The sequence below is a fragment of the Oncorhynchus tshawytscha genome, linkage group LG16 (genome assembly GCF_018296145.1).
Source record: "Oncorhynchus tshawytscha isolate Ot180627B linkage group LG16, Otsh_v2.0, whole genome shotgun sequence".
Classification (NCBI taxonomy): Eukaryota; Metazoa; Chordata; class Actinopteri; order Salmoniformes; family Salmonidae; genus Oncorhynchus; species Oncorhynchus tshawytscha.
The window spans coordinates 61784752-61797780 of record NC_056444.1 but is presented as its reverse complement, the minus strand read 5'-3'; the positions used below and the strand labels follow the sequence as shown (position 1 = coordinate 61797780).

The 13029-nt window shown below is 45.2% G+C and overlaps 1 protein-coding gene across 1 annotated transcript; it reads right to left on the bottom strand.

Annotated features, from left to right (window-relative positions):
- Positions 1-1320: 1320 nt before the first annotated feature.
- LOC112232533 (NADH dehydrogenase [ubiquinone] 1 beta subcomplex subunit 11, mitochondrial-like) lies at positions 1321-3796 on the bottom strand. The gene is made up of 3 exons (XM_024399570.2): positions 3554-3796; positions 2694-2824; positions 1321-1544 (listed from the first exon to the last, which is right to left on the bottom strand). Exons 1-3 carry the CDS (start codon positions 3737-3739, stop codon positions 1415-1417), a joined length of 447 nt encoding a protein of 148 aa, XP_024255338.1. The 5' UTR covers positions 3740-3796; the 3' UTR covers positions 1321-1414.
- Positions 3797-13029: the final 9233 nt, after the last annotated feature.

The window sequence follows — 13029 nt, the reverse complement described above, 5'->3', positions numbered from 1 at the left end:
CACCTAATCAGCATTCAGGGCTCAAACCACCCAGTTTATAAAACCCATTTTACCATGGACATTGAGGACTTCCACCATTTTAAAGTAGTCAAATGGGTGTGTATTCCGGAGTTGGGCGCAATCAGCCAATGAAGAAGAAAATATATTACTTTAAAATGGAGATTGTCCATACTGTCACAGACGCAGTAGCGATGTGTGGGTAAAATCACTGGGGAAGCCAAACGCGTATGTGTGTGTGTTCATGCAAGTAGAAAAACATGTTGACTCACCCTACTTGTAGAGAAACGCCAATTCCATCCTCTTCTCTTTCAGGTTGATGAAACGGTCTATCACTCTGTCACCAAGTACATTTTTTGTTGTTGTCTTAGGTTACCTGACTAAAATTCTTGTTCGCTAGCCTAACTTCCGTTCATGGGCAACTTTAGCTAGTTAACATTAGCCTTGTACATCTAGCTACATATTGAACTTCCATCCTCAGGCCAGGGGCACAGCAATGTATGAATTAATGATGTATGCTCTCAATGGGATTTGAAAGCATCCAAGCGAGCGAAACAGCACCCCTGTCTTCGTGTAGGCCATTTATCTGAAGCTGTCTGGTCCAAACGAGTATGACATTGTTGCCGTCCGTAGCATTGAAGGCAAGGGAAGCCAGCGAGCATCTGGCCTCCCTTGACAAAAAGTACAAAATAATGAGATGTCATGGTTTGTTTTAGTGTTTCAGTTCATCTTTAACTGAAGCCTATTCTTGCACGCATTGTGATAAGAGGTTACTGGTTGGTACTTAAATCCTTATCTTCTTTCAGAATGGTCATAAGGCCACATTCAAGTTCGTCAATCACCAGCACTACTACTGTGTGCACTTGTGCATCCATGCCATCACTCAAAGGCTGTGTTTACACAGGCAGCCCAATTCTGATCTTTTTTCCACTAAATGATCTTTTGACCAATTTCATCAGATCTTTTTCAGAGCTCATTTGATTGGTCAAAAGAGCAATTAGTGAACAAAAATATCAGAATTGGGCTGCCTGTCTAAACACAGCCTCTGTCGATGTATGCCTTTGACTTCCTGGAGATTGTGTTTGCTCGTGTAATATTATTTGAAAGGGGCGGTGCATGATAACAATGTCACACTTTCACAGCTGTGGTATCATCCATTGGAGATGCGATGGCATGGCCTGGGGCAACTACAAGGGGCTCACAGAGTTGACTCGAGTAGTTTGACTCTATCGTACCATTTCATGATCACTGATACGGTCACAGTTGCTACTAAAGGCTATTCAGTTTGACCACTGGCTAGAAAAGAATGATCAAGCAATGGTGTAGTAGAGTAGTGTATGTTTAATAACATACTGAAGAGAAATTTACAGTCAGAGAAATAAACAAATGATCAATGTGCATCTCCTTATAGTACATCCTACTCTTCTCCGGCTCCTGGTAGCACAATCTTGCTTGGGTCATAGTAGTTCTCCTCCATAAGAGGAAGGCCTGCAGCCTCCCTCTGTGTAATCAACCTTTCTGCTTCCCTCCTGGCCCACTGCCTCATACTGGTGAGAAAAAGACAGGCCAAAAAGATGAATGATCAATTATTGTGTTTGTGGTGATCAGTTAAATCAAACATGTAAGATGTGTATGGGTTTGTTGGATGCTTGTTTAGAGGTTCAGAGATGGAGACAACATAAGTGAATTTGTGGAGTCCAGAAGGGTATCCTACGAAGCAAGCTAGATCTACTCAGGAGTTTCTAAAGCTAACCAGCTTCAGTTAGCTTCACATTCCAGCTCAGGCTTGGTCCACTCACTGCGATGGTGGATAATTGCTCGTCCAACTCAAGGAACATTTAAGTAGTCTCTCCTGTCTTAGATTTGACGAGGTTGAAACACTTCTGACACCATGTTATGATCTTAGTCAGATATGACTGTACTGCAGAACACGAGCAAATGGCTCAGCTTCAAAATGTTAGTGATCAATTTAGTGATACCCGACCCCTGCCTGTACCCTAGTTATTGATGAAAAAAACAGGCCCTAACCCAATGTATAATGTCGGAGTCGGGAAGCAGAGCTCTTATCAATGCACAGGCACCTTTTTCCCCCACTCCTATCGATACAAAAAGTCATACAAATGTTACTGTGCTTGAAGTTTAAAATGCATTCTGTCATTACTAAATGTGTAATGTGATATTAACATTACTATTTTTTAACAACAAAAAAAACCCATTTGATTAATAAAATACTCAATCAGTAGTCTTCTTCAGTGACGTGAGGAGACAAATTGTCTTGTTTTTGGGGGGTTGCGTCATCATCCCCTTCATTTGACGGGGATGATGACGCAACCCCCCAAAAACAAGACAGTTTGTCTCCTCACGTCACTGCCTTTAATTGAAAAGGACTGGTTTCTGGTAGTTTGGTCTCCTCAAAGTAGTGTCTGGTTGACAAGCTTGATAGAGATGTTTCAAGACATTCTTCTTTAACCTGTCTCCTCCCCTTCATCTACAATGATTGAAGTGGATTTAACATGTGACATCAATAGCTTTCACCTGAATTCACCTGGTCAGTCTCATGGAAAGAGCAGGTGTTCTGTATGTTTTGTATACTCAGTGTATATAAACTGTAGCTGGGCTTTTCAGTTCTCAGTTACTCTTTGTGAGAACAAGTGACAGAGCAAGTAACAAGGATGTGCAGTGCAGCTTAAACATACCCATGGTCTGGCAAATAGTGGATGAAGGTACCCCCAACCACAATAGCCATAGAGATGCCAAAGAAGAAGGCCATCCTCATGTTCCACTCGTCAACGACAGGGTCCTGAGAGAACCCATGATAATCTCGATTCTGTAGAGATTTGAGAAAGATTGTTGTCATGGTTTCATGATACACCACTGTGAAGAAAGTGTTAACTAGCTAGCTAATGTTTCTAGCTAGTACTATCCCTGAATGCAGATAGGCCAAAAATATCAAGGACAACAACCACCCAGCTACCATCCAGAAGACGAGGTCAGTACAGGTGCATCAAAGCTGGGACCGAGACCTGAAAAACAGCTTATAGCTCAAGGCCATCAGACTGTTAAACAGCCATCACTAACACAGAGAGGCTGCTGCCTACATACAGACTCAATCATTGGCCACATTAATAAATGGATCACTAGTCACTTTAATAATGCCACTTTAGTAAGGTGTACATACTCATCTCATATGTAAATACTGTATTTTATATCATCTTGCCTATGCCGCTCAGATATCACTCATCCATATATTTATATGTGCATGTTATTCCATCCCTTTAGATGCGTGTATTAGGTAGTTGTGGAATTGTTATTGTTACTGCACTGTCGGAACTAGAAGCGCAACCATTTCGCTACACTCGCATTAACATCTGCTAACCATGTGTATGTGACCAATAACATTTGATTTAGTAATGTAGTTAGCCACAATGTTTGACTGAAGGAATGCGTATCGTTATGTCAATAACTACAATGGATGAGAAAAATGTAAATAACAGATGAGCGCTAGAGAATGTTATTTATTTAATGTTATTTGTTTTTAGATTCAGGACCAACTCACCTTTTCGAACGCGCTGACCTCTGCGTGTCCATGACTTTCCTTGGCATGTGAAGGCTGCAAATCCGACACTGTGGCCGAACCAGCAGCACCCGAGGGTTGCGATTGAGATACGAACCGAGTCCCGCACACAAGATTAGGGCGAAAACGGGGCAAGGCAGGCCCGAACCGTGACAACCGGGCGAGCATTTTGTCAGGTCAACACTTCGAGTCTCCGGAACCGGAATTGTTTCGCATTTTCTTCTTCAACTTGCGAGACAGCAGCAGAGAATTCCAAGATAGGGTATTATCGCCACCTACAGGACGGGTTGGGAAAAGGGGGGATTGCAGTCTGCTGCTGTCACCAACCACGAACACAGCCCAGTGGGCAAAGTATGACGTCTTTTTATGACGCATTATTTTGGTCACAACTGGTTGAATTAAAATGTATTTTTACTATCCAGAATACGACCAGTTGGTCATAATTGTGACCACTATATTTTGTACCAGTCAAAGTTAAGACCTCATCATAACCTGGTAATGACCACCTGTTATTACATTTACATTTTAATTGTGTCATTTAGCAGATTATTTTATCCAGAGCGATTTACTCATACAATACTAGCGGTTAAAATTGTTTCCTCAAACCGGTGACATCTATGAAAAATTAAAAGTAATATACAAGAATAAGTAGGAACAGGAATAGTACTTAGGTAAATGTTAATTGACATGTTTTTCACCTGGCCTAAGAAATTACCAAAATTGCCCCTCATTACATAACAAGCACATACCCTACCTGCATTTGGCAAGGAAAATTAATTAAAGCATTCATAAAAAAGTAAGGCACTGGATAAAGTTGGATATTTGTAACGGCATAAGGATCGGACCAAGATGCAGCGTGGTAAGTGTTCATGATGATTACTTTAATACATAAACTGAACACTATAAAATACAAAACAGTAAATGTGACCATGAACGAAACCGAAACAGTACCGTGTGGCGACAAACACTCACACGGAAACAAACACCCACAAACCAATAGTGAAACCCGGGCTACCTAAGTATGATTCTCAATCAGAGACAACAAACTGACACCTGCCTCTGATTGAGAACCATACTAGGACGGTACAGAAACCAAACATAGAAAAACAAACAGACTGCCCACCCCAACTCACGCCCTGACCATACTAAATAAAGACAAAACAAAGGAAATAAAAGTCAGAACGTAACAATATTGAAGACATTGTTAATTACATTTATATTTGTTTCCATAGTCACCAATTAAAGTTTAATCTGCAACATATTTTTACAGTACATTTAAAATAGATCAGGTAATCGCAAAAACAAATCTAAATTACAATTTTGTTGCACATCTGCATACAGTAATTGTTTCATAATTCACCCATAGACATTGCATACAGTATTGAAAACAACATAGAGCCGGGTGTGAGGGCTGTCGCTGACCGAGAGGACTGGGTGATCTCGCTCTCCGAGGCCGACTTGAGATGGGTCTTTAATCAGGTCAACACCCACAGTGATGCGGGCCCCAACGGTATTCCAGGGCACATTCTCAGAGCATACGCAGAACAGCTGTCAGCCATATTCATGGTCCTTTTCAACCTCTCCTTGCCCCAGTCTATAATCCCAGCATGTTTTAAAATGACCACAATCATTCCTGTTCCTAAGAACTCTCAGGCTTCATGCCTCAATGATTACTGCCCTGTAGCACTCACTTCTGTAATCATGAAGTGCTTTGAGAGGCTGGTTATGGCAGACATTAACTCTACCATCCCAGCCACACTAGACCCACTCCAATTTGCGTACCGCCCCCACAGATCCATAGACAATGCTATCTCAATTGCACTCCACCCTGTCCTCACCCACCTAGATAAGAGGAATACCTACAGTTGAAGTCGGAAGTTTACATACACTTAGGTTGGAGACATTAAAACTCGTTTTTCAACCACTCCACTAATTTCTTGTAAACAAACTATAGTTTTGGCAAGTTGGTTAGGACATCTACTTTGTGCATGACACAAGTAATTTTTCCATCAATTGTTTACAGACAGATTATTTCACTTATAATTCACTGTATCACAATTCCTGTGGGTCAGAATTTACATACACTAAGTTGACTGTGCCTTTAAACAGCTTGGTTGTCATGGTTGTCATGGCTTTAGAAGCTTCTGATAGGCTAATTGACATAATTTGAGTCAATTGGAGGTGTACCTGTGGATTTTATTTCAAGGCCTACCTTCAAACTCAGTGCCTCTTTGTTTGATATCATGGGAAAATAAGAAGAAATCAGCCAAGACCTCAGAAAGTAATTGTAGACCTCCACAAGTCTGGTTCATCCCCGGGGGCAATTTCCAAATGCCTGAAGGTACCACGTTCATCTGTACAAACAATAGTACGCAAGTATAAACACCATGGACCCACACAGCCGTCATACCGCTCAGGAAGGAGACGCATTCTTTCTCCGACAGATGAACATACTTTGGTGCGAAAAGTGCAAATCAATCCCAGAACAACAGCAAAGGACCTTGTGAAGATGCTGGAGGAAACAGGTACAAAAGTATCTATATCCACAGTAAAACGAGTCCTATATTGACATAACCCGAAAGGCCGCTCAGCAAGGAAGAAGCAACTGCTCCAACTGCCATAAAAAAGCCAGACTATGATTTGCAACTGAACGTGGGGACAAAGAGCGTACTTTTGGGAGGAAAGTCCTCTGGTCTGATGAAACAAAAATAGAACTGTTTGGCCACAATGACCATCGTTATATTTGGAGGAAAAAGCGGGAGGCTTGCAAGCTGAAGAACACGATCCCAACCGTGAAGCACGGGGGTGGCAGCATCATGTTGTGAGGTGCTTTGCTGCAGGAGGGACTGATGCACTTCACAAATAGATGGCATCACGAGGTAGGAAAATTATGTGGATAAATTGAAGCAACATCTCACGACATCAGTTAAATCTTGGTCGCAAATGGGTCTTCCAAATGGACAATGACCCCAGGTATACTTCAAGTCAAGGTATTGTAGTGACCATCACAAAGCCCTGACCTCAATCCTATAGAACATTTGTGGGTAGAACTGAAAGAGCGTGTGCAAGCAAGGAGGCCTACAAAGCTGACTCCGTTACACCAGCTCTGTCAGGAGGAATGGGCCAAAATTCACCCAACTTAATATGGGAAGCTTGTGGAAGGCTACCCAAAACATTTGACCAAAGTTAAACAATTTAAAGGCAAAGCTACCAAATACTAATTGAGTGTATGCAAACTTCTGACCCACTGGGAATGTGATGAAAGAAATAAAAGCTGAAATAAATCATTCTCTCTACTATTATTCTGACATTTCACATTGTTAAAATAAAGTGGTGATCCTAACTGACCTAAAACATGGGTCAGATCTGCAGTAAAGAGAATATCAGAGCATTACTTTTATTTTAAAAGGACATTCCTGAAGAAACTTTGTGGACTTAGCTGGCTAAAGGTATTTCCATGGTACTAGTTTAAGAAGTTTGTGGCAGTTCTTGCTTAGAGATAAATTTGCTCATATACATACTGTACTTTTATTTGGGCAAATTGCCAAAATTGCTTAATATATTTCCACATTGATTCATACCATGATTAAAATGACTACTCAAAATGTATGATAATCATACATCCAAAATCTAAAAGTGGATCTCTAACACACTGCCCAGATTTCAGTCAGTTCTGGGACATACATAGTCACTGGCTTACTGGGGCTCTCTCATACCGTCCCTGGGAGGAGTGCGTCACCTGAGTGAGTTGAGTCACTGATGTGATCATCCTGTCTGGGTTGGCGCCCCCCTGGGTTGTGCCATGGCGGAGATCTTTGTGGGCTATACTCAGCCTTGTCTCAGGATGGTAAGTTGGTGGTCGAAGATATCCCGCTAGACCCAGGGGGCTGTGCTTTGGCAAAGTGGGTGGGTTTATATCCTTCCTGTTTGGCCCTGTCCGGGGGTGTCCTCGGATGGGGCCACAGTGTCTCCTGACCCCTCCTGTCTCAGCCTCCAATATTTATGCTGCAGTAGTTTGTGTCGGGGGGCTAGGGTCAGTTTGTTATATCTGGAGTACTTCTCCTGTCCTATTCGGTGTCCTGTGTGAATTTAAGTGTGCTCTCTCTAATTCTCTCTTTCTCTCTTTCTTTCTCTCTCTCGGAGGACCTGAGCCCTAGGACCATGCCTCAGGACTACCTGACATGATGACTCCTTGCTGTCCCCAGTCCACCTGGCCGTGCCCTGCTCCAGTTTCAACTGTTCTGCCTTATTATTATTGGACCATGCTGGTCATTTATGAACATTTGAACATCTTGGCCATGTTCTGTTATAATCTCCACCGGCACAGCCAGAAGAGGACTGGCCACCCCACATAGCCTGGTTCCTCTCTAGGTTTCTTCCTAGGTTTTGGCCTTTCTAGGGAGTTTTTCCTAGCCACCGTGCTTCTACACCTGCATTGCTTGCTGTTTGGGGTTTTAGGCTGGGTTTCTGTACAGCACTTTGAGATATCAGCTGATGTACGAAGGGCTATATAAATACATTTGATTTGATCTGTACCAGATTTAGTCGGTGCTAGAGGGACCTGGCCAGCCAGCGGTGAAGTCCCAGCGCGGGACCGAGACGCAGGGGCCGTCAATGTGAAAGCGGCTTCCCGGCACAGTCCACAGAAGGGGTGGCGACGCCCAGGACCTCTGAACCAAATGCAGAGGGAGGTGCCACATTTACCCGAAAGTATCTAGCAAAGCTGCAAGAGGAAGCCCAGCTGGCCGCAGCACAGATGTCAGTGAGGGGTATTCCTCTCAGTAGAGCCCAGGACGCAGCCACACCTCGTGTTGAATGTGCCACCACAGATCTCAGCACTGGCCTGCCAGCCAGGCGGTATGCTGTCGTAATCGTGTCCACGATCCATTGAGGGAGCCTCTGCTTTGATAACCCAGCCCCAAGGACTCTCTCACCATAACAGACAAAGAGCTGGTCTGTTGTTTTCACTGTCCGCTCGTGTCCGCTCCACATATCCAGCCAGTGCCCTCACAGGGAACAGCATTCCGGAGGGAGACCCAGACTCCCCCGCCGGTGGGTCGTAAGCAGACAGGACAAAAGGGATGTTCACATGCCTGTCTGACAGAACTTTTGGGAGGAATGAAGGGTTGGGGCGGAGAGATATACTCCTCCCATCGGGGTCCATCCGGTAGCACTCAGAACTTACCCGAAAGAGCATGGACCTCACCCACCCTCTTCATGGAAGTAATTGCCTCCAAGAAAGCCACATTCATAGAGAGGTGTTTCATGGAGGCAGACTCCAATGGTTCGAAAGGCGGCTTTACCAAAGCTGCCAAGACCACATCCAGATCCCGGCTTGTCATTGAGCGGGTCCTAGCTGAACGTAGGCGATCAACCCCCTTCATAAACCTGGAGACCAGGCGATGGCGCCCACTGGCCTGTCCATCCACCCCACATGGCAGGCCGGTATAGCGGCCAAGCCCTCATCCATGCGAGTCTGCAGGTATTGGAGGACATACTGCACCCCGCATGACTCGGCCACTACCTCAATACCAGTGCACCAAGAGCAGAACAACCTCGAGCGCAACTGATATGCCGCGGTTGTAGCCGGTGCCCTTGCGCTCTGCATGGTGTTCATTATGCCTTCCTGTAGTCCTAGCATGGACCATTGGTGCCGTTCAGTGGCCAAGCCCACAGAGTGAGGCGGTGCGGTCTCAGGTGCCACGTAATTCCCCCAGTCTGAGACAGCAGGTCGGGTCTCAGGGGCAGTTGCCAAGGTGTCCCAGACAACAGGGACAGGAGAAGGCTGAACCAGAGTCGTCTGGACCAGTATGGGGCCAGCTGCCATCCTGGTCCAGTCCAGCACAGCCTGGATCAGGGGAAAAGGAGGGAATGAGTTCCAGCCCTGGCCAATCGTGAGCCAGGGCATCTAAGCCCAGAGGCCATGGTGGCTCTGACATGGAGTACCACAGGGGGCACTGTTTACCAAAGCTGCCAAGACCACATCCAGAGCACCGAGCGCCTGGGTCTCCCAGGCACGTCACTATGGCGGTGACGGCTGACAGGTTGTTGCTCCACCGCACGCTGGGCTCCTCCCCGCTGTCATCCCACAGCACGAGGCAATGGGGCAGGAGAGGGACTCCACCGTCATTCGGGTGCAGGTGGGTGGCGACGGTCCGTCTGCCTTGGACCCGGGGCCTGAGGAGGCATCATTAACGGTCTCAGGGTCTCCTTATCCCTACGAACCTTATTGGTCTGCTCCAAAATGTCATCAACCCCTAGGCCAAACGTCAGCCCTGTAGTGATAGGAAGAGTGGAAAATGTGCTCTGGAGTGCAGCTGGCAGACGGGATTAGGCCAGCCAGAGATGGCGCCGAGAGGTAACCACCCCCAGCTCTCCTGCAAGGCCTCGCGGAACTCAGCAGAGATGGGGACAGATGGAGAGTCATCACTGTCCACCAGTCAATGTCCAATGCAGTGAGAAGGCTCCTCATAGCCTCTTGAGCCGCTGGGGGCGATGAAGCCTCATTGCCGTTTTCTGATGGACTGTCAGCCTGGTATCCCTGCTTATCTTGGTTAACAGTGCCAGCACCGTCTCCCAGGAACAGCCTACAACTGACCAACAGGGAACAGCTGTCGTCGCCATCGAAGCTATCAACCTCCTGACGCAGGGCATGCACCCTCCATTCAAGGTAGTCCCAGCGGTCCAACTCCTGCCCTCGTCCAGGACAAGCAGCAGATGGGCTCTGTCTGTGGTGGCTCGGGCCACATTTCCTGGCAGGGGTACTGGGCACAGTAGACCGGACTAACAGCTCGCTGGCGCACCACTCCTGAGGGAGGGAGCTCATCCCCAGCCTGAGCCCGAGCCCGGCCGACCCACTTGCACATGGCCTCCAATCGCGCCAGGCACAGTGGTTCTGAGAACACCACACAAACAGACATCCAGTAAGGCGCTCCACCTCCCTCAAACCCAGGCAGTGCATACACAAGTTATGCAGATCCTCAGGGGGGAATGCCACCATCACACTTGTCACAAAGGGAAGCCATAAGCTCAGCCAAGCCAACAAGGCCAAGGAGCAGAGGTCCGACGCCCTGGGAGAGCTTATGTCGTGACCCGCTTGGAGGAATAGGAACCCGGTGAGGGATAAATTACCCAGTACCTCTGCAAAAAAAAGGGAAGACCTGTGTGGGAAACGCAAGCGGACCAAAAAAAAAACAGCAACACGGTAATGGATTTTATTTGTTTTTACACAAACAGTAAAAACAGCACAATATGGAGTAACTCCGTTAGGGAACTCCAAAGTTAATGTCTCAACGTAGTGGAAAGCCCACCACGATACTCTTCCAGTCGGCAAGTTGTGGAAGGGAAATTAGTTTGTGGCAGCAAAAGCCATACTAATGGATGCACACGGAGTTGTAGTGGTAGATACAGATCAACTGTGCACGTGTGTCGTGGCCATGGGGTCTATATATAGGGGCGAACCCCAGCCATGACACAGGTGTACACGGGAGTAAATCTGTAAATCCTCACCTCGGATGTATCCCTCCGCCGCGGAGTGATACCAATATATTGGAGTGATCCAATATAGTGAAACATAACACTTCAACTACAATAAGATTGTCAGTAACAGTTACAAAAAAATGTTTTTCTTGTTATGACTGTGATATGTTGTTGTTGTTTATCTAACCTTAGTTGAATGCATTGACTGTAAGCCTTTCTGGATAAGAGTGTCTGCTAAAAGGCCAACCTGTAAATGTAAAAAGGAACACTGCATCTACAGTACCAGTCAAAAGTTTGGACACCTACTAATTTACTATTTATAGTGAAGACATGAAAACTATGAAATAACACACATGTAATTTTATATTTCTCAAAGTAGCCACCCTTTGCCTTGATGACAGCTTTGCAAACTCTTAGCATTCTCTCAACCAGCTTCACGAGGAATGCTTTTCCAACAGTCTTGAAGGAGTTCCCACATGCTGAGCACTTGTTGGCTGATTTTCCTTCACTCAAACCATCTCGATTCAGTTGAGGTCAGGTAATTGTGAAGGCCAGGTCATCTGATGCAGCACTCCATCACTTTATTTGGTCAAATAGCCCTTACACAGCCTGGAGGTGTGTTTTGGGTCATTGCCCTTGTGATAGTCCCACTAAGCGCAAACCAGATGGGATGGCGTATCACTGCTGAATGCTATGGTAACCATGCTGGTTAAGTGTGCCTTGAATTACTAAATAAATCACAGACAGTGTCACCAGCAAAGCACCCCTCACACCATCACAACTCCTCCTCCATGCTTCACGGTGGGAACCACACATGCGGAGATCATCTGTTCACCTACTCTGCGTCTCACAAAGACACAGCGGTTGGAACCAAAAATCTCAAATTTGGACTCATCAGACCAAAGGACAGATTTCTACGGGATAATGTCCATTGCTCGTGTTTCTTGGCCCAACAGGTCTCTCCTTATTGGTGTCCTTTAGTAGTGGTTTCTTTGCAGCAATTTTACCATGAAGGCCTGATTCACGCTGTCTCCTCTGAACAGTTAATGTTGAAATGTGTCTGTTACTTGAACTCTGTGAAGCATTTATTTGGGCTGCAATCTAAGGTGCAGTTAAATCTAATGAACTTATCCTCTGAGGCAGAGGTAACTTTGGGTCTTCCTTTCCTTTGGCAGTCCTCATGAGAGACAGTTTCATCATAGTGCTTGATGGTTTTTGCGACTGCACTTGAAGAAACTTTAAAAGTTCTTGAAATTTTCCGGATTGACTGACCTTCATGTCTTAATGTAATGATGGACTGTCATATATTTGAACTGTTCTTGCCATAATATGGACTTGGTCTTTTACCAAATAGGGCTATCCTCTGTATACCACTCCCACCTTGTCACAACACAACTGATGGGCTCAAACGCATTAAGAAGGAAATCATCTCCACAAATGAACTTTTAACAAGGCACACCTGTTAATTGAAATGCTTTCAGGTGATTACCTCATGAAGCTGGTTGAGAGAATGCCAAGAGTGTGCAAAGCTGTCATCACGGCAAAGGATGGCTCCTTTGAAGAATCTAACATATCAAATATATTTTGGTTTGTTTAACACTTTTTTGGTTAGTACATGATTCCATATGTGTTATTTCATAATGTTGATGTCTTCACTATTATTCTGCAATGTAGAAAATAGTACAAATAAAGACAAACCCTGGAATGAGTAGGTGTGTCCGAACTTTTGACTCGTACTGTCTCACAAGTTTGGAAGGTACAGCACAGTGCAGCAGAGCACAGTAGAGTTTAGTACAGTACAATGGTACATTACTCTGCTGTACTGTACTCTGCTGTACTGTATGCTGTACAATGGTACATTGTACTGTACTTTACTGTACTGCACTCTACTGTATTGTACTGTACTCTGCTGTACTGTATGCTGTACTGTCCAAACTTATGAAGCATAGACATCTATGATTGACCAAATCTGAACCAAA

Bases quoted from the DNA above. Each gene is read 5' to 3' on its own strand.
- LOC112232533 (XM_024399570.2), bottom strand. From the start codon at position 3,739: ATGCTCGCCCGGTTGTCACGGTTCGGGCCTGCCTTGCCCCGTTTTCGC. The intron at 2,825-3,553 runs GTGAGTTGGTCC...AAATCTCTACAG, and splicing joins AGGTCAGCGCGTTCGAAAAG to AATCGAGATTATCATGGGTT. The intron at 1,545-2,693 runs GTATGTTTAAGC...TTTTCTCACCAG, and splicing joins CACTATTTGCCAGACCATGG to TATGAGGCAGTGGGCCAGGA.